This window comes from Canis aureus, chromosome 23 (genome assembly GCF_053574225.1).
Source record: "Canis aureus isolate CA01 chromosome 23, VMU_Caureus_v.1.0, whole genome shotgun sequence".
NCBI lineage: Eukaryota > Metazoa > Chordata > Mammalia > Carnivora > Canidae > Canis > Canis aureus.
The window spans coordinates 30519131-30539096 of record NC_135633.1 but is presented as its reverse complement, the minus strand read 5'-3'; the positions used below and the strand labels follow the sequence as shown (position 1 = coordinate 30539096).

Sequence of the window (19966 nt, the reverse complement as noted above, 5' to 3'; positions counted from 1 at the left end):
TGGGTTCATACTGGGCAGAAATGATGCCTATGCTTGGCTTTGTTTTTGTTTGATTTCTTTTGTTTTAGATTTTGTGGTATTGTACTGTCAGCTCAATTGCTTCTTAAAAGGTTTAATCCCAGGGCAGCCCAGGTGGCTCAGTGGTTTAGCGCCACCTTCACCCCAGGGTGTGATCCTGGAGACCCGAGATCGAGTCCCACGTTGCACTCCCTGCTTGGAGCCTGCTTCTTCCTCTGCCTGTGTCTCTGCCTCTCTCTGTGTGTCTCATGAATAAATAAAATCTTTAAAAAATAAAGATTTAATCCTACCACTAACTCTTAATCCTGAGCAACCCTTAGACTAGGAAAAATCATATTCCACAATATAATAATTAGGATGATATGCTCCATTTCGCCAAAGTCTAAATTAACTTCAAGTACAAATAGTAAAACACAAGAGTTAGGAATCTCTTAAATCAAAATCCGTAATCTGCCTGTTAATCTGAGCTTCTAACATTTTCACCTCAACATATTTGTCCCATCTCAGTTAAAAGCAACCACATCTTTTCATCTGCTTGGATCTAAAACTTGGGGGCGCATTCTTGACATTTCTTTTTCTCTCCCTTCACATCCACTGTATCAGCAAATACAAACAGTTCTCTCTGCAAAATGTATCCAGTGTTCGTTGGTTCCTCATCCCCTTCATAGTTATGTTCTTGTCCAAGCCACCATCATCTTTCTTTTGTTTTAAGATTGATTGATTGATTTCAGGAGAAAGTATGCACGTGTCAGTGGTGGGAGAAGGGAGGGAGAACCTCAGACTCCCTGCTGAGCATGGAGTCCAAGGAGGAGCTCCATATCAGGACCCTGAAATCATGACCTGAACTGAAACCAAGAGTTGGGCACTCAACTGACTCAGCCACCTGGGTGCCCCTCATTTTTATTTTTAATACAGTTCTGTGGTTTTAGTATATTCACGAAGTAGTGCAGCCATCACTGCTATCAAACTAGAACATTCTCCCCACCCCATGAAGAAACCCTGTACTGCATACCCTGCATGTTAGTAGTTTTAATCACCATTCTCCCTTTACTTGGCCAGCGGCAGCTGCCAGTCTACTTTCTGTTTCTATAATTTGCCTATTCCAGACATTTCATAAACACAGAATTATACAATATATGCCCATTGTGTCTGGCTTCTTTCGAGAGCATAATCATTTCAAGGTTTTTATTTATATAGTTGGAATCTGTATTTTGTTCTTTTTTATGGCTAAATAGTATTGGCCTGTATGGATATACCATATTTGTTTATTCATTCTATACTTGTCTTCCAAGAGTAGTTGGGGCTAGCCATGAGGAACACATTCTAGACTAAGAGAGCAGAAGTGCAAACACCTGACATCCTGAGAGCATGGTAATTTGGAGGGATGTATCTAATAAACCTGAGTGAAGAAATGTTTTAGAGCAAACAAAGCCAGCAATGGAGAGAAGGAGAGCAGAACACAGAATTGTTGTTAGTGTCCAAAGTCTTTTCTAAGAGTTCCTGTAGATAGTGGTAAGAATTTGGGGCATAATTTGAATATGTTTATAAAAATCCCCTCTGACTAGTTCAAATATAGGATTTTTAAAAAATTATTTTGCATACTAAATCTTGTTTTATCAAAATAGGAGAACTCCAAAGATGAGCAGTTTTCTGTTTTCATATAATTATGACTATATGAAGCTTGCATGTTAACCCAGTTGTTAGGTTAAAAGCTTTGTAGGGAGTTCTGCTAAATTCCTTTGTTTCTTACTTCAGTAATTGATGTGGATTTTGTAACAGTATTGGTTCTCTTTTAACGTTTGGAAACTTTTTAAAATAGATACAGTGAACAACTTAAATATATTCAGTTCCCAGCATGACTTCCAAAAAACCAAGAAGGTTGAGGCAGTTTTTACATATGGAATTCTCAGTATACTAAGAGAAGTAATAACATTAATTGGATAGAACCTTGGGTTAGAAGGCGTAATGAAGTTGATGTAATGTAGGAAATAGGAACTTTGCCAAAAATAATTTTTTTTCTCTCTCTCGGGTTTGTTTTTAAGATTTTATTTATTTATTTGAGAGAGACAGAGAGGGAGAGAACATGAGCAGAGAGAGGGAGAAGCAGACTCCCTGCTGGGCAGGGAGCCCCATGCAAGGCTTGATCCCACTACCCTGAGATCATGACCCTCGCAGAAGGCAGATGCCCAACCAACTGAGCCACCCAGGCACCCCTGTCTCTAGGTTTTAATATTATTTTTTGTGAAGTGGAGGCAGTACCAGAGAGGATTCTGAAAAAGCATCTAATCTTAATCTGATCTCTATTATTAGATAATTAAAATTCTAAAACTTCATCTTATTTATAATATGTGTAACCTATGAATTCATTCCCATACTCAATATTAAAATGTGATAAACCTGTGTGTTCACTCCTATACGTAGTGACAAAATGGTTGTCATTTCTGAAAGGTGTCCATCAGTGGGAATTTTAATACTTTCCTTAGGAGGCCTTTTTTTTTTTTTTTTTTAAGATTTTATTTATTTATGCATGAGAGACGTAGAGAGAAAGAGGCAGAGACACAGGCAGAGGGAGAAGCAGGCTCCATGCAGACCCGGGATGGACATGGGACTCGATCCCGGGTCTCCAGGATCCCACCCTGGGCTGAAGGCGGCGCTAAACCGCTAAGCCACCGGGGCTGCCCCCACTGAGCTACTGGGGCTGCCCAGGAGGCCATTTTAATAACATTTGAGTGAATCCTCTCTTTTATAGATAAGCTGAAGACTAGTGAAGATATATGACTTGTCCAGGGGCACAGAGTCATCTAGGTTTGGAACAGGATTCTATTCATTCATTAAATACTTCTTCAAGTCTACTTCATAATTCATAAGGTAGTGTCCCTGCTCTCACCATGGTTAGCTGGGAGAGAAGTGGAAGGGGACAGGATAGAGGACATGTGTGGAATAACAGATAAGAACAGAAGTAATTTCATCTGAATAGGAACTACATAGGATTAGAGGTGCATGCACAGTGTTTTGACAACACAGATGGGAAGATCATGGTGTTGCAAAACTCAGTGGCAGATCCAGAACTGACTTCCAACTCTTAGTCCAGGGTTTCATTTTTTTTCTCTTCACTGTTACACATTGCTTATCTGAGAAGGAGAAATATCCAAGTGAGCTTTCTTGTTTGTAAGTGGCATTCAAATCAACCATCTAACACAGCTCTGGTCTAGGTAGTAAAAATAGAGAATTGATAGGTTAAATATTCCTTATTTGGGATTTTCTTGTATTTTTTATTCAAATTGAATTCCCTTCCTGTAGTTGTAAACTGTAATTGATGGAACAACATACAGTTTCCTAAATTCCTAAGTTTTTGAACTGTGTTATAAGAGCTGACTGCTATAATTACTCAGACCTGGATCATAATTTTATAACAGCATCAAATGTTTTTTTTGTAGGTAGAAGAGTTCTTATTTACAAATGAATCAAGAATGTGAATCATTTTGTTTAAAAAAATGCTTCAAGGAAATTTTACATTGATTTTATACTCTTTTAAGAGCATAGAACTTTTAAAAATTATCCAACTTTTGAGCAGCCCGGGTGGCTCAGCGGTTTAGTGCCGCCTTCAGCCCAGAGCCTAATCCTGGAGATCAGGGATCGAGTCCCACGTCAGGCTCCCTGCGTGGAGCCTGCTTCTCCCTCTGCCTGTGTCTCTGCCTCCGTCTCTCTCTCTCTCTCTCTCTCTCTCTCTGTCTCTCATGAATAAATAAATACAATCTTTAAAAAAAATTTTTTTTTAATATGCTTTCATTCCTAATACTTAAATTCAAGGTAATTGAGATGTACCAGTGTTTTGGATGTTTTTTAATTATGTTTTTCTATTTTAATTTTAATCTCTTCATAGGTATTATTTTGAAATCTCTTTAGAGCAGAATTAAGATTTTTATGCTGTTTTGCTTTTTTCCCTTATTTAGAAATCGAAACGAGTTGGCTGAGACTCTTGCCCTCCTGAAAGCACAGATTGATCCTGTGCTACTGAAAAACTCTAGCCAACAGGACAACTCTTCCCGGGAAAGTCCCAGCTTAGAGGATGAGGAGACTAAAAAGGAGGAAGAAGCACCTAAACAAGGTTTTTTTTGTGTGTTTTGTTTTGCTTTGTTTTGTAATTTCTTCTCTTCCACTCCTATTTCCAGCTATATTAATTAGAATTCTCTCAATTTGAAAAATTGGAAGTCTTCCTGTAGAGGAAGGTTGATTTTTCTTTTCTTTAATGAAAAATAAGAACCAAAAAGCCATTGAGTACTTTCTTCTCAAAATATATTGAATATTTTAAAAACTTAAATAAAAAATGTTCATATCATCATAGCATATTTTTTACTAATTTAGGAATGCAAAGAAATTTCACTAAATTCACTCTTATTATTGTAGTAAAATATGCGTAACATAAAAATTATTTTTTTAACCATTTTTAAGTATATAATTCTGTGGCATTAAGTACATTCACATTGTGACCATCTATCACCACTGCCATCTCCAGAGTCGTCTTCCCCATCTGAAACTCTATCCATTAAATACTCACTCCCCATTTGCCCCCCAACCCCCAAGCCCCTGGCATGCACCATTCTACTTTCTATCCCTGTGAATTTGCCTAACTCTAGGAATCTTCTATCTAAGAATTCATAGGATATTTATTCATTTTTGACTGGCTAATTTCACTGAGCGTAATGACAGGCTGAATAATATTCCATTGTCTGTGTATATCACATTTTGTTTTATTCATCTGTCAGTGGACAGTTGGCTTTCTTCCACCTTTTGGCTTTTGTGAATAATGCTGCTAGGAACATGGGTGTACAAATATCTTCTGGTCACTGCTTTCACTTCTTTTGGGTATATACCTCGAAGTGGTATTGCTGGGCCCTGCTGTGGTAGCTTGAGAATCTGCCATACCATTTTTTACAGCTGCTGTGCCATTTTACCTTCCCTCTAGTCGTGTTACTTTGCAGTTCACCAAATGTGTGTGTTCACTTAATCATCATATTAGTACCTTGAGGGAACTACTACTGTTAATTATTTCCATTTTATATATGAGGGAAATAGGAAAGTTTATAAACTTGCCCTAAGTCCTATAGATAATAAAGTGTCAGAGTCTAGCGATGACCCCTAGTCCTTGTATCACCCATGGTCTTCAGCTAGAGTGGTCTAGGGCCGTACTTCTCAAATTTTAATATGCATGCAATTTACCTGGTGATCTTTTTACAATGCAGACACTGATTGAGTTGGTCTTGTGTGAGGCTGCTGATATGCCATTTTAATTAACAAGGACCTAGGTGATGCTGATGTGGCTGGTCAGAGAACCACACTTTGAATAGCAAGGTTATAGAAGCAGTTTCCTTCTAACCTTGTATTGGCTTAAATACAGCAAAATCTTTCAGACAGCTGTTTCTGGAAATATTCCTCAATGAATGCTGATATTTTAACATTCAGCACAGTTAAAGAGAGTCTGTGGGGGAGGACATCTTTTTAAAAAGTAGTGTAAGAGGAGGAGCAAGACATTTAACCCTCTTTGGTTTTCTCCTTTCTCTTTGAAATAGTGTCTCTTCTGTTTCTCTTACTCTAACAGCAAAATGTTTCTTATTCATTCAGGAAAAATTTATTGTACATCTACTCTGTGCTAAACACCATTTTAAACTTGAGACTTCAGTAAGCAGACTAAAATCCTTGTTTTGTGAATAAAATAGCTGACACATACCATTGACCATGCATCAAGTACTGTTCTCAGTGCTTTACATGTGCTAAGTCCTATAATCTTCACAACCACTCTGTTAGTTATGACATTAGTATTTCGTTTTTGTTTTCATTTTTTCAGACGAGAGAAGCAAGACAAGGAAAGGTTTGAGTGACTTTTCCAGGGTCACACAGCCTGTTATTGGCACACCCGATATTCACCTGGGCAGTCTTTGGTCTGCCCAGGTCAGAGTTCTTGTGCTTTAGATGCTGCAGTAACACATACTGTGGAAGTAGACCATTTTATTCAGCCCCTAAAGCCCCATCTCTTACTCCATCCTCTCAGGTGTAGTTATTGGTTCTGTTCCAAACAAGACCAAGTCATTTTTATTACTTTCAGATGTAAACAAACATTGCCCTTGGGCAGGGAGGGGAGGGAAAGCAGGGATATTTGGAAATCAGACATCAGGAGGGAAAAAATAAACAAGAACTGGAGAAAGAATAAAACATCTACACCTCTTCTTGCAACCAAAATAATTTTTTCTTTGTTAGTTGAGTTGGCCATGCTTTGTATCCAACCTTAGCAAAATTATTTTTTGTATAAGTGCCAAGAAGAAATGTATTACATATAAACATAGGCAAAGAAGAGATTCAAAGATGGCATCATAGGTCTTAAAATATTCACCAACTAAATAATTAGATTTTTTTAAGTTTCAGATATAATTGAAATTGAAGTCTGAATTTCTTAAACTGTCATTCAGAATCTCACAGTGTGGCCTCAAACTATATTTCTAGGGTTATCTCCTACTTGTTTTTTACATGATCACTGGTTCCAGATAATCTAGATGCCTTTATTATCTCCTTCTGTCTTGACCATTCCTTCTGTGTACTTATCATGCTTTTATCTCCTTGAGATACTGTTCGTCTACTCTGGAAATTCTAGTTATTCAGGGCCATCTTGAATCTCATAATCTTAATCCTTTTTCTAAGTTCCGCTAGCACTTAATTAGTACTACTTTTTTCCTCACTTATATTAGGGTCAGTCATACTACCAAGCTTGAAGCTCTCAAATATTTGTTGACTTCTTATTCTCAGACTGTGATAGATGATAGATTTCAAAGCCAGTGTTAAGTATAACTTAAGCCCTTCTCTGTTTAAGACCCAGGATATCTTGTCAGGTGGTATACTACCTAGAAGTTTAATAAATATTTTCACTCCATGTTAGATATTGTATATCCTAATTTAGAAGAGACTAGGAAACTAAAAAAAAAGACCTTGTATGGGGAAAAATAAAGTTGGGGAAATCCTAATCTTTAGTTTTTTTTTAGTTTTTTTTTCTGCTAATTGGAAAAAGACTTTCCTTTTGTTAGCTTTTGCATCATACACTTCTGCCTATATGTAGAATGGGTAAAGAATATCACTTGAGAATTTTTAATAGGGAATAGAAATTATAGATTGGCAGTTTTAAACTGATTTGGCCTGAAAATATGTTTATTTTGGTTTGTACAGTGCTGCTTTGTTTTTTGTTTCGTTTTTTTGTTTTGTTTTGTTTTGTTTTTAATTATAGATGAAAGCCAGCATTTTAAGGTATACAATTCGGTGGTTTTTAATATATTCATAATGTTGTGCAGCCATCACTACCATCTATTGATAGAACATTTCCATCACCCCATAAAGAAACCCTGTAACAATTAAGCAGTCATTAGCTGCTTTTACCTGTACCTAACCCATGGAATCCACTGATCTACTTTCTATCTCTGAGTGTGCCTGTCTTAAACATTTCGTATAAATGGAATCATATGACACAAGCCTTTTGTGTCTGGCTTCTTTCACTTGGAAGGTTTCTTTTTTTCACTTTTACCTTCAAGGTTTACCCTTGTTGTAACATGTTTCATACAGCACTTCATTCCTTAATATAGCACTTCATTCCTTATTATGACTGAATAATATTTCCTTGGATAGATATAACACATTTTGTTAATTCATTCATTAGTTGATGGACATATGAGTTGTTTCCACTTTTTGGCTGTTACGAATAATGCCACTGTGGACATTCATGTACAGATTTTTGTGGAAACATGTTTTCACACATGTGTGGGTTTTGTTTACTTTGAATTTACTGTTAACCTTTAAAATTGGAAATTAGAAGAGCTGGTAACAATGAAGCATTATTTTTGTCTATCAACAATGGGCTGTAACTGAGGAAGGTTTGACTATCCTTAGAATCAGCATTCTCCAGTTTATGTTAATCCTCTCTCACGTCCCCACATATTGGGCTTTCAGTCTCAGTTGCTTAGCTTAGTACTTAAATTTTGTTTTTCTTACGATATAAAGTAAAAAAATTATTATATTCATGGGTCTTTCAAATATTGAAAAAACAAGAGAAAGAATGAGAGAGGCAGTGAAGAATATATCTACAGTTATAATAGGTAAAGTAAGCTACAGATGATTCTCTTGTAGCCATTACTAACACAATATCTGATATAAAACTTAAATTCACCATGGCAAAATAATATAACTTAATGTAGATCTTAGTTTGCCCTGTCTGCCATAACAAAATATATCAGGCTTGGTGGCTTAAACAATGGAAATTTATTTTCTCACAGTTTTGGAGGCTAGAAGTCCCAGGTTGGGATGCCAACAGGCTCAGTTTCTGGTGAAGGCTTCCTTCCTGGCTTAGAATTAGCTGCCTTCTCTTTGTCCCACATGGCCTCTTCTGTTTGTGTGTATGATGAGAGAGTGTTCTGTTGTTTTTCCTTTTCTTAAAAGGGCATTAGCCCTATTGGATTAGGGCTCCACCTTTTTGATATCATTTAACAATAATTACTTTACTAAGAACCCTATCTCCAAATACAGTCACAATGGGGATTGAGGCTTTGACAGGAAATTAGGGGGGACATAATTCAGTCCATACATGTAATATTATGAACCAGTCCTATGGTAATATGAGTAATGGAAAAGATACCTAGCAGAACAAGGGGAGAACTGAAATTTTGAGATTTGTTTCTTAATGCTAAGATTAGCATTTATATATTTTATTTTATTTATATATTTTTTTTAATTCCAGTGTATTTAAACATACAATGTTATATTAGTTTCAGGTGTACAATATAGTGATTCAGCAATTCCGTATATTATTCAGTGGTTGATGAGCAGTTACAGATTTTTTTTTTAAGATTTTATTTATTCATTCATGAGAGACACAGAAAGAGAAAGAGGCAGAGACACAGGCTAAGGGAGAAGCAGGCTCCATGCAGGGAGCCTGATGTGGGACTCAATCCCAGTACTCCAGGATCATGCCCTGAGCTGAAAGGCAGACGCGTTAACCGCTGAGCCACCCAGTCGTCCCAGCTATAGATTTTTAAGAAAAAATAGTACTTGTGCATCAAAACCTTTTTTTTTTTAATGTTGAATTTGGGATCCATTAAAAAATGTGTCCAACTAGACTGAGCATTTATATACATAAGTGTAATTGCAAATACTCTTGCTCATTGTGAATAGATTACTAGGAGCAAACGGGACAAGAAGTCAAGTCATTTGTTATATTTTCTATTCTAGCTGATGAAAGCACAGATAATAATATTACCTATAGTGACTAATTTGTAGTATCGATTAATCTTTTTAAATGATGAGAGCTAATTTGGATATGGTTCCTATTTAATGAACCCAACTTTAAGAGATGGCTTTTTTGTATATTGAAAGGAAATTCTTAAATAAAATGTAGGGGTACTGGGCTGGCTTAGTAGTTGGAGCATATGATATTTGATCTGGGGGCTGTGGCTTCAAGCCCCATTTTGGTGTAGCAATTACTTAAAAATAAAATCTTTAAAAAATGTAGACAGGTCATATTTAGAAAAAGTTACTTAGATATGATCATTCTTTGGCTATTATGATCATAATACCTGACACAAAGCTTAAATTTGAGATAATGACATTTTGTAAAGACATATCATTTTTAAAGACAAAAAAACGGAAGTCATTATCTTTGTGTTTCTTTGTATAAAAAAGTTAAAAGTGAAATCTGTCACAGTCATGGTAATTAACCTTTTGAACTGGATAAACTCTTAAAGCCTGAATCATAGGTGAATCAATTTTTTAGCCTAATGAATGAACTACATAATACAGTATTTTTCTGTGCTATGAGACTTGATGATCTGCAGTGCCCACCAGGAGTGGTCTTCGGTTCAGCTAAGTATTCAGACTCACAAGACTACTACAGATCATACTTGGCATCAGTCTACTAAAATGGTTGTAAGACAGAGCTTGTCAGCAGGAGTAGGAGCTGGCCTACAGATGTAGGCTTTGCCGCAGTTTGTATGGCCATCCAGGAACTATCTCCTCCTAGGTGACAACTTCAGGAGCCAAGTATATGGGGCTCACGTTGAGTAGATGTAGGAACCGTTTTGTCTTAAAAGCCTGATATTTCATAGAAGCCAGTATGTCTTAGGTGTATAGGCATATGTTCTGTGGTCCTTGCTGTACTCAGGAGAGGCCCAAGTATGGTATCCCCATTATGTATTTATATATTTTTCTGCCTACCTGCATTTTATCAATTAGAGGTTATCAATAACATGTGCACTGTTGTCTAGTGATGATCTGGCTGACATTTCAGTTCTTTTTAGCAAGAGAGCAGAGCTTAACCAATAGTCAGGTTCTCAGGAAGAGGAGAAAACCTGTTCTTAGCCTGTGGCCCATAGATGGCTTAAGCCATGATCTGTTGCTAGGAAGCCTTTTGGGGGAAGGGGGCTTGTGATTTTTTAATACCATTTGGATTTTTTAAAAATCTATATCTTAACACATATTTTCTCAAAGGCTCAGGTGAGCAATACAATTGAAACACTGAGTATTGTAATCTTATTAGTTGATTGTGATACTTATTAGTATTGTAATCTTATTAGTTGATTCACTCATTTTTCATGAACTTGATCCAATAGGAAATGTAGATACGAAATTATCTGGCCCACTTTCTTAACACTGTAGTTAGTATCCAGAAATGGATATGATGGCCTGAATTCTGAAATAGGTTCTCTGACTTCAGATTTAAGGAGAAAAATTGATATTGTTCAGTTTGCCTAAACTGAAGTATCTAAAGTATTAGATACTAGTAAATTTGGGTTTATCCTGTAGCTCTTTATTCTACTCTATCAATATAATATATATCAATATTATAGTACTAAAAACTAAATAATGATGGTGTTCAATTATAATAAAAATTATGTGAAAATCCTGAGAGTAGATTCCCTGTATACAAAATTCTGGAAAAAAAAAAAAAAAAAAAAAGACTTTGGGATCCCTGGGTGGCACAGCGGTTTAGCGCCTGCCTTTGGCCCAGGGCGCGATCCTGGAGACCCGGGATCGAATCCCATGTCAGGCTCCCGGTGCATGGAGCCTGCTTCTCTCTCTGCCTATGTCTCTGCCTCTCTCTCTCTCTCTGACTATCATAAATAAATTTTTAAAAAAAATTAAAAATTCTGTCAGTGTTTGCTAATACTTTGCGCTCACCAGCAGCTATTGGCATGAAATATATATTAGTAAACTCTCTATTAAATGACTCAAAGCTAAATTCTGTATTACATGTAACAGTGCTAAGTAAGTACTAGATCCAACACTGTCATAATGACTAGCCCCTGCTCCTGGAAAAAAATGATCCAGTTTCTGATTCCAGATCAAAGGAAAATGAATTAAGAAATGAAATAATAAAACTTTAGTGGGTTTTTAAATTTTAAAACATAATAACCAGCATTATACATATTTATATTGCGTTCAGTAAAAACAGAATTTACTTATATTTCAAACTTTTGTTTTTCTTTTTTCTTACCTGTCAGCCCTTTCTACTCATTTATGTTTTCTTGCCTGGTCCCTGTGGGCCAGTTTGTAACCCCTTCTTAGAAGGGGTGTATACTCATTGTTAACAGCTTCAAAGAAATGATTTGATATGATATGGATGTTTAATTTAGAAACTTATGGATGGATTTTAAAATGTCCTTGTACAGGGCAGAAAATAATCCATTTTTATATTACCACATTAAATATATTTTTAAAGATTTTATTTATTTATTCATGAGAGACACAGAAAGAGAGAGAAAGAGAGGCAGAAACACAGGCAGAGGGAGGAGCAGGCCCCATGCAGGGAGCCCAATGTGGGACTTGATCCCAGGTCTCCAGGATCACGCCCTGGGCCGAAGGCGGCGCTAAACCACTGAGCCACTCAGGCTGCCCTACTACATTAAATATTGTTTCATTACAGAAAAGTATAGAGAGAGCAGATAAAATACAGATGTTATTGTCACCTTGTTAAGATATCTTACATAGTTTCCTTTATGAAAATAAAAGAAAATGTACTGTTTTTATCGTCACCATCATTCTTTCTTTATGTTAAGCCTGCCTTGAATAGTCAGCAAAAAGGACAAATTACACTGAAGTTTGCATTTCTTTTATTTTTATGCCAGGAACAATAGGACAGACCATGTTACTTCCTTTTTTTTTTTTTTTTTTTTTTTTGACCATGTTACTTTTTATGTGAACGATTTGTGCTTATTGGAGAGGGAAGGAAGGAAGGAGAAAAGCAAAAGAAATCTCATGATTAGATTAACTGTTGAAATCTCATGATAGATTAACGTTCTGATTAAGTTTTTGTGATTTGAATTAGCGAAAAAATTGAGGTTATCAGTCACAATTTTTGGAAAGTAGCAGTATGGTTTTTAAGTCTATAAATTCCTTCATTAAAGGAACATATTAATGGTAGAAATGAAAAACTATAGACAATAGCTGAAACTAAGGTTGTAAAGGAGCTCTCAGGTACTGTGGGTCTTAGGAATTCTCAAACTTCTGCAGCCAAACCTCCCTTCCAGAATAAACTCCACACTGAGCTTTGTCCAAACTGCTAAGAATAGGATCCAAATTAAGTAGGACAGGGACAATATAGGCATGCAAAAAAGAAGCTTCAAATAAAAGTATGAAAGAGAAATAGAGTTCATTCATCTCATTAAGTAAATCACTTAAATTTGAATATCTCACAAAAATAACAGATGAGGAGCTCTAGAGCTATGAAATTAGAAAAACTATCTATTTGATATTAAAAAGACAACTAAAAAGCATCAAAATAGATCCCATAGGATTATAAGAACAAAAAAAAGTGAGAAGCAGAAAAATATCACCGTAGAGAATGAAAACTTATCCTAAAGACATTCCCACAAACTGTGGAAATTCTAACTTCATAGGTGGAACTGAGAAGAGTCAAGATTTTTCACAAATAGAGAAGAAATGTCAGAGTGAACAAACTCAAGAATTAGTGCTTATACAAAATAGCAAATGGAAAGCTGTATCTTTTTTTGATCAAAAAGAAATGAAAAGAGAGATAAAGATTTGATAGAAGGAGATAAGGATTTGAAGATGCAAAAGAAAATCCAACAAGGGTCCACAAAAAAAAAAAAAAGCAAAGGAATAGACAAAAATACTAGAATCTATGCTTAATAAAACCTCCTTCAACAAAGTTGTCAGACTGCATACTGAAAAGACATTATATACCTTGGAAAATCAACCCAGAACAACCAACTTCAAGATGTACTCCAATAAAATTTAAAGGATTTTAAGGGATTTAAAGAAGAAAAGCTTCAGTTATCCAGACAAAAAGACCACATGACTTATAGCAGAAAGAGAATTGGACTGCGATCACTGTATTTGAAAGCAGTGCTTTTATGATAGAAGAAAATTCCCTAATGTATGTAAGGCAACAAAAACGTGACCCAGGGATTTTATGTCCAACCAAACTGGCTTTCAAATAGAGACTGCAGATAAACTGACCAAAATCTAAGGTCTGTTTTAGAAGTCTTCAAGTGAATGAACTTCAGATAGCTAAATGAATAACATAGTATCAGTGGTGGGTGCTATCAAAATACATGTAAATGTGTTCATTTTTTTGGCTTAATATTCATATATATGTTTCCTACCTCTATTTATGAGAGGAATCTAAGAACAATGATACCCCAATAGCAATGTGCACACTTAGTCTCTAGATTATTTCAAAATACCATTCTCCAATAAAAGGAACCAGTGCTCCTTAGATTGGTTCTGGCGAGAATCAATTTTGGGAGAATACAAGATGAGCCTGGGGCATCATAGAATGCCGGAAACTGAGGATGTGCTCAAAAAAGAATTTGAGTATATCAGTAGTACACAGGTGCCAGCAAGAAGCAGAAACTGGGGCGCCTGGGTGGCTCAGATGGTTAAGCGTCTGCTTTTGGCTTGGGTCATGATCTCAGGTTCTGAGATCAAGCCCCCACATTGGGCTCCCTGCTCAGTGGGGAATCTGCTTCTCCCTGTCCCTCTGCGTCTCCCCTGCTTGTGCTCTCTCTCTCTCAAGTGAATAAATTAAAAATCTTTTTTAAAACAGAAACTGTTTTAGCTACAAATTTATATGATAGATTTTTAAACCATGGATTTAAATAAATGTCCATGAATTCTACTTACATAAGTATATACTTACATAAATAAGTAAATAGAGGTGAAGGGACAGCTTTCCCTGCAGACAAATATTGGTTAATTATGTAAAGGAATGAGGGAAATACAGAATCACCATTAAGGCAACACTAAAGTAATCATTGTTGCAGACAAGATCTCTGACAGATACTAAAAGTGGGTTACAGTTTACGGAGAAACAGAATATTAGCATAATTTCAAAGTAGCTCCCCGAAGATAGTTACCTGTTACAAAGAGAAAAATCATGACTTCACAGTGTAATAACCAGCCAATAGCACCTTAACTAAATGATCAAGGCATTGACATCCTGATTCTCTGATGTAATCCACAAGCATCTCTTTTGTGGGATTTTTGTCAGAAATATACAGTCTGTAATCTTGAGAAAACATTTAAAAGCTGAAACTAAGAGATTTCTACAAAGTAACTCTGTCAGAGTCAGAAGAAACAAGGGAAGAATGAACAACAGTCACGGATTGGAGGAGACAAAGACAAACACAAGAACAAAATGAGACCTGGATTCTTAAATGGAAAGGACATTGGGGGAAAACTGGCAAAATTTAAATAAAATCTGTTGTATTAATAGTATTTTACTAGTGTTAATTTCCTGATTTTATGAGTATATAAGTTGTTAACTTTAGGAAAAACAGTGAAGGTATACTTGAACTATTTTTGTAACATGTCTGTATGTCTAAAACTATTGCAAAATAAGATTTTAAAAAGACTATTAGGTGAGCATTAAATTTGTAGTTACATGTAACTAAATCTAAATGTCAGATATGAGAAATAATGTGTAGTCTTTAATGGCTATGTGTTTTGAAAATGGAACTATATATAATAAAGACAATAGATGAAGAAAGAATGGGAAAAGTACACACAAACACTTAATTTTTTATTAAGTCACTTTGATGATGTTGATACTGTTTTTCTGAGAGTGTTTTGCATAAACATGAGAAAAAATAATAACTAATATTTTAATTATATCATCTGTATTGTCTTTTAAAACCAAAGTTCTCAGTGGCGGGGGGAGGGGAGAAATAAGGTGTAAGATAGAAGAGATTAAGAAAATACTGAAATAGCATTATGAATTGAGTTATTTTTATTAAAAAAATATATGCGTGTATTTTCTAGTTCTGTCCACTGAAAAGACAGAAACAGTGGTCAACCCCGTAGTAGTGATCAGCCTTAACTCCTAGATTGTGTTTGTAAAAACCAGTTTCCCACTAACTCAGAGGCATAATGGGAAAGAGCCAAGAAATATTTTGTCATTCCAGATAGTGTGAATGTTATCAAATCATGTCAAAAAAAACTCAAGACCCAGGGTACCTGGGTGGCTCAGTTGGTTAAACATCTGACTCCTTTTTTTTTTTTTTTTTTTTTTTTTGCATCTGACTCTTGATCTCAGGTCAGGTCTTGATTTTAGGGTCATGAGTTCAAGCCTCGTGTTGACTCTTTAAAAAAAAAATAAATAAAAGACTGAAGAACTAACTTAAAAAGATTGTAATTAAATATGTCTTAGATCCAAGATCTCCTTATGATACTAAAAGAAAAATGGATTGCCTTCAGAAAATGCCAGTGGTGATCAAATTATTATTTTGAAATTGTTAAATAAATGAAAAGAATCAAATATTTATCCTTCTTTTTCTGTATGAACTGTACCACTGTGTAACAAAATAGTGAATTTGTAAAGTTTATAGAATTTATTCCAACAAGTCCCTGATGAAGGAATGATAGAATGGAAATACCGTTTTGCAATTCCCGATAAAGGCTTTAGATAGTGAGCATTAATATCTGTTAACATCACAAAAAGAGAGAAATACTCAGACATTAATGCCTTTTGATAAAGAATGCACCATCACTGAAGTAGTTTTGCCACAAAAATTGAACTTGAATCTGATGAGGTCTATAGATCAAAGTGATGATTTGAGGGACAAAAAGGACATAGGAGCCTGAGAGTGCAGTCAGCAAGATCCAGAAATTAAAGGACAAATGATTCAGTGACTTGAACAGGTAGATTGCAAGAAAAGTAAAGGATGGAGAGGACAACAGGAGATTAAAGGGATAGAAAAAAATGATACACAGGTAAAACTAAAATAAGGATGTGATTAACATAAAAGTCAGGTTAATGATAATTCTTGGTATGGAGAGAGAATTCTTGGGAAGAGGCATGTGTAGGGTTTATAGAATAGCTGGCAAGGTTCTGTTTCCTACTTGCCTTTTTTTAAATAAAGATTTTATTTATTTATTTATTTATTTATTTATTTATTTATTTATTTATTTATTTATTTATGAGAAAACCAGTTGAGGGGAAGGGCAAAGGGAGAACCAGACTCCCCTCTGAGCAGGAAGCCTGACAAGGGCCTCAATCTCAAGACCCTGAGATTATGACCTGAGCCAAAGGCAGACACCCAACCAACGGAGCCACTGAGGTGCACCACCTACTTGCCTTCTAATAATTTATTAATCTGTTACTTGTTTTATGTGACTTAATTGGTTTATATACTTAAATCATAAAAAAATCCGATATCATGTAATTTTTTTATAAAGATTTTATTTATTTATTCATGAGAGACATAGGGAGAGAGGTAGAGACATAGGCAGAGGGAGAAGCAGGCTCCATGCAGGGAGCCTGATGTGAGACTCGATCCCAGGACCCCGGGATAATAACCTGAGCTGAAACCAGACTCAACCACTGAGCCACTCAGGTGCCCCCACCATGTAATTTTATAATAAGTTATAAAAGAATTGGCACCAATTCATATCCCTTTAACATATAGTAAATTGTTAGTATTGATGTTTTAGTGTAGGCAGCTCCTATTATTTGTCCATTAGGTACATGATAGTGATAATATCAAATGATAATGCAATATTTTGAGCCCCTTTTGGAAAAATGCAAAATCTGTCAGCATCTTTAAAATGGTGAAAAGTTTCTTTGCCAAGCAAAATACTCAGTTTCAAAAATATAGTCCTCTCCTAGACACAGTTGATATTACCTGTAATTTTTCATTCATTCATTTCAATCAACAGATATTTATTGAGTACATGCTGTATTACATGCATTATGCTTAGTATTGGGAATAAGTCTGTAAAGAAAATCAATTGACTTCTAGCCTTCATGACACTTACATAGTATGGGGAGCTAGACAATAAACATGATTAATAAATACATAACACATTAGATGATAAGGAGCTATGGAGGAAAATAATTTGGGGGATGAGGGAGGGTATAACTTTAGATTGGGGTTAGAAAAGGACTTACTGAAAATGTGACAAGTAAAAACTAAAGAGTTGGGGGAGAGCAAGCCATTCAGACCCAAGGAAAAGCTTTTTTTTTTAAGTAGACAAAAACAAATGCAAGACCTTGACTGGGGAGCATGCCTACTTAATATACTAGGGCAAAGATTGGCAGAATAGGGATTATAGGCTAAATACGGCCTACTGTTCTTTGTTTTGTATCTTTTTATAAGATTTTATTTGTTTATTCATTTGAGAGAGAGAAAGAATGAGAAAGAGCACAAGTGAGGAGGAGGTGCAGAGGAGGAGGGAGAACATGAAGCCTGATGTGGGGCTTGATCTCAGGACCCTAGGATTATAACCTGAACCGAAGACAGATGTTCAACCAACTGAGCCACCCGGGTGCCACAAGACCGGCTATGCTTTTGTTAATTAGAATGTATTGTTTCTTTTAGTATCTTACTGTCCATAGTTGCTATCATACTACAAAGGTAGAGTTGAGTAGTTGCTATACAGACTAAAATATTTACTATCTGACCCTTTACAGAATAAATTTGCTGGCTTCTGTTTTATAGCAAGGTGAGTAATACAGCTGAAGCAGAATGAGTGAGGGGTATTGTAATACAGGAGGAAATGAGGTCATGGAGGTCAGGCTATGGGAGGTGGCGGAGAGATGTGTAGAGGTTATCTAGGGCCTTGTGGTTTATCGAGAATGGTTTTTAGTCTGAATAAAATGAGATGACCTTGAACATGTTTTACCATGAATTCTCTTGAAATAATCCCCAAACTATTCTTGTTTTTCTCCTTGATCTTCTTTCATCTACTTGGCATAAGACAGCCACTGAGGTCTCATTAAAACAAGTGAGATAATGACATTATTTAAAACCCTTCCTGAGTAGACTGGAGGAGATGAGATCCAAAACATAGGTAGAAAGATTGGCCTTAGCTTTTACATCTCTATTTTAACAGGAGTAGGTTTATAGGTCTGGTGATAAGAAGAAACTTCTGCCTCATGGCTTCTTTTTTTATTTTGAAATGGAGGACAGAATCATTTGAAGATGTGGACATAGCAGAGAGATTACAGGTTTGAGGATAGTGAAGAACATTAAAATAGTTACTGCTAGAGAAAAAGAGGAAGATTACTGGGTAGCCTCAGTGTCTCAGGGATAGCTGGTGACCATGAATTTATTGTAATACCAATCTTATTCCTTTATCCCCAGTAGCTGATACAGATCTCTGCTCATGGTAGGTGCATTGTACCTGTTTACTGCCAATTAATTTTGAAAATATATTAAAAAGGTAAATGTAAAGTAACCTAAATTCTTGAATGCTAAATCTGAAGGGATGCTTCTGTGGTTCAGATTAAATTTGCATTGCTCTGCTATCATTTAATGCTCCTTAAGGCCTAATTGGCTGTCTTGCAAAATGGTCAACACATTTTACTTTGGTTGATAAACCGAATAAGAGATAGTTCCAAAGAAATTTAGCAGTACCATTGTACAAACAGCAGCGTACATATTTAATTTTAATGACAAGTCAGCATGAGTGGGAATAGTGTGATCAACTGTCCTCATTTGTCTAGATTGTCTGTTTAAGCATGGCAAGACCCATGTCCTAGAAAACCTCTCAGTCCTGGGCAAACCAGGGTTTCTTATAATTGGATTGCTTACTTATAATTTATGTCACTGTAAAGATAATAGATGTTTGCACTAGAAAACTTGGGTAAAAGCAAAAAATACCTATTGTGGCCAAGAGGGAAAACCACTGTTAATATTGTGATTTCTTTCTTTCTAATCTTTACTTTAGGCATGGTTGTTTATTTATTTATTAGAATTGAGATTATGTGATAAATGGAATTCTATATCTTTTTACTTCTTCTACTGTTAGGATTTCCCTATGTCTTTAAAAATTCCTTAAAGAAGAAAGTTCCACATATAAAGTTAGCACCTAACAAATATTGATTATTGAGTGGTTGTATCAGCTTATACTATAATACTATTAGTGTATGAACCATGTTCCTTTCACTATGCCCTTAGAAGTTTTGAATGTTGGGATGCCTGGGTGGCTCAGTGGTTGAGCACCTGGCTTTGGCCCATGGCGTGACCCTGAGTCCTGGGATCAAGTCCCACATCAGGCTTCCTACATGGAGCCTGCTTCTCTCTTCTTCCCATGTCTCTACCTCTGTGTGTGTGTGTGTATTTCTCATGGATAAATAAATAAAATCTTTTTTTAAAAAAATGTTTTGAATGTTCTCACTAAACAAACTTTACTGGTTGGTTTGATCAAAAATTACATTTTTTTGAGTTTCAATTTCTTTGATTGCTAGTAGAATTTGTACATTTTATCTTCTTTGAATGACCCATCTGTAATAACCCATTTTTGCTTAGGGCCTTTAATGTTATTCTTATATTTTAAATAGTCTCTTACATAAGTGTATTTATTAATCCTTCAGTGCAGTATACCTTAACAGCTATTAAATATGTCATGTCCTTGCCCAAATCTCTGTAAGTTAGTCAGATAAACTAGATTCTGTATT

General features: G+C 35.7%; 1 protein-coding gene across 2 annotated transcripts in view; it reads left to right on the top strand.

Annotated features, from left to right (window-relative positions):
* RSF1 (remodeling and spacing factor 1) overlaps positions 1-19966 on the top strand; it is a 158041-nt gene that overhangs the window by 93103 nt on the left and 44972 nt on the right. For both annotated transcript variants that reach the window (XM_077867175.1, XM_077867174.1), the window contains exon 5: positions 3972-4126. In XM_077867175.1, coding sequence (XP_077723301.1) covers positions 3972-4126 — 155 coding nt within the window. The remainder of the gene's footprint in view (positions 1-3971; positions 4127-19966) is intronic.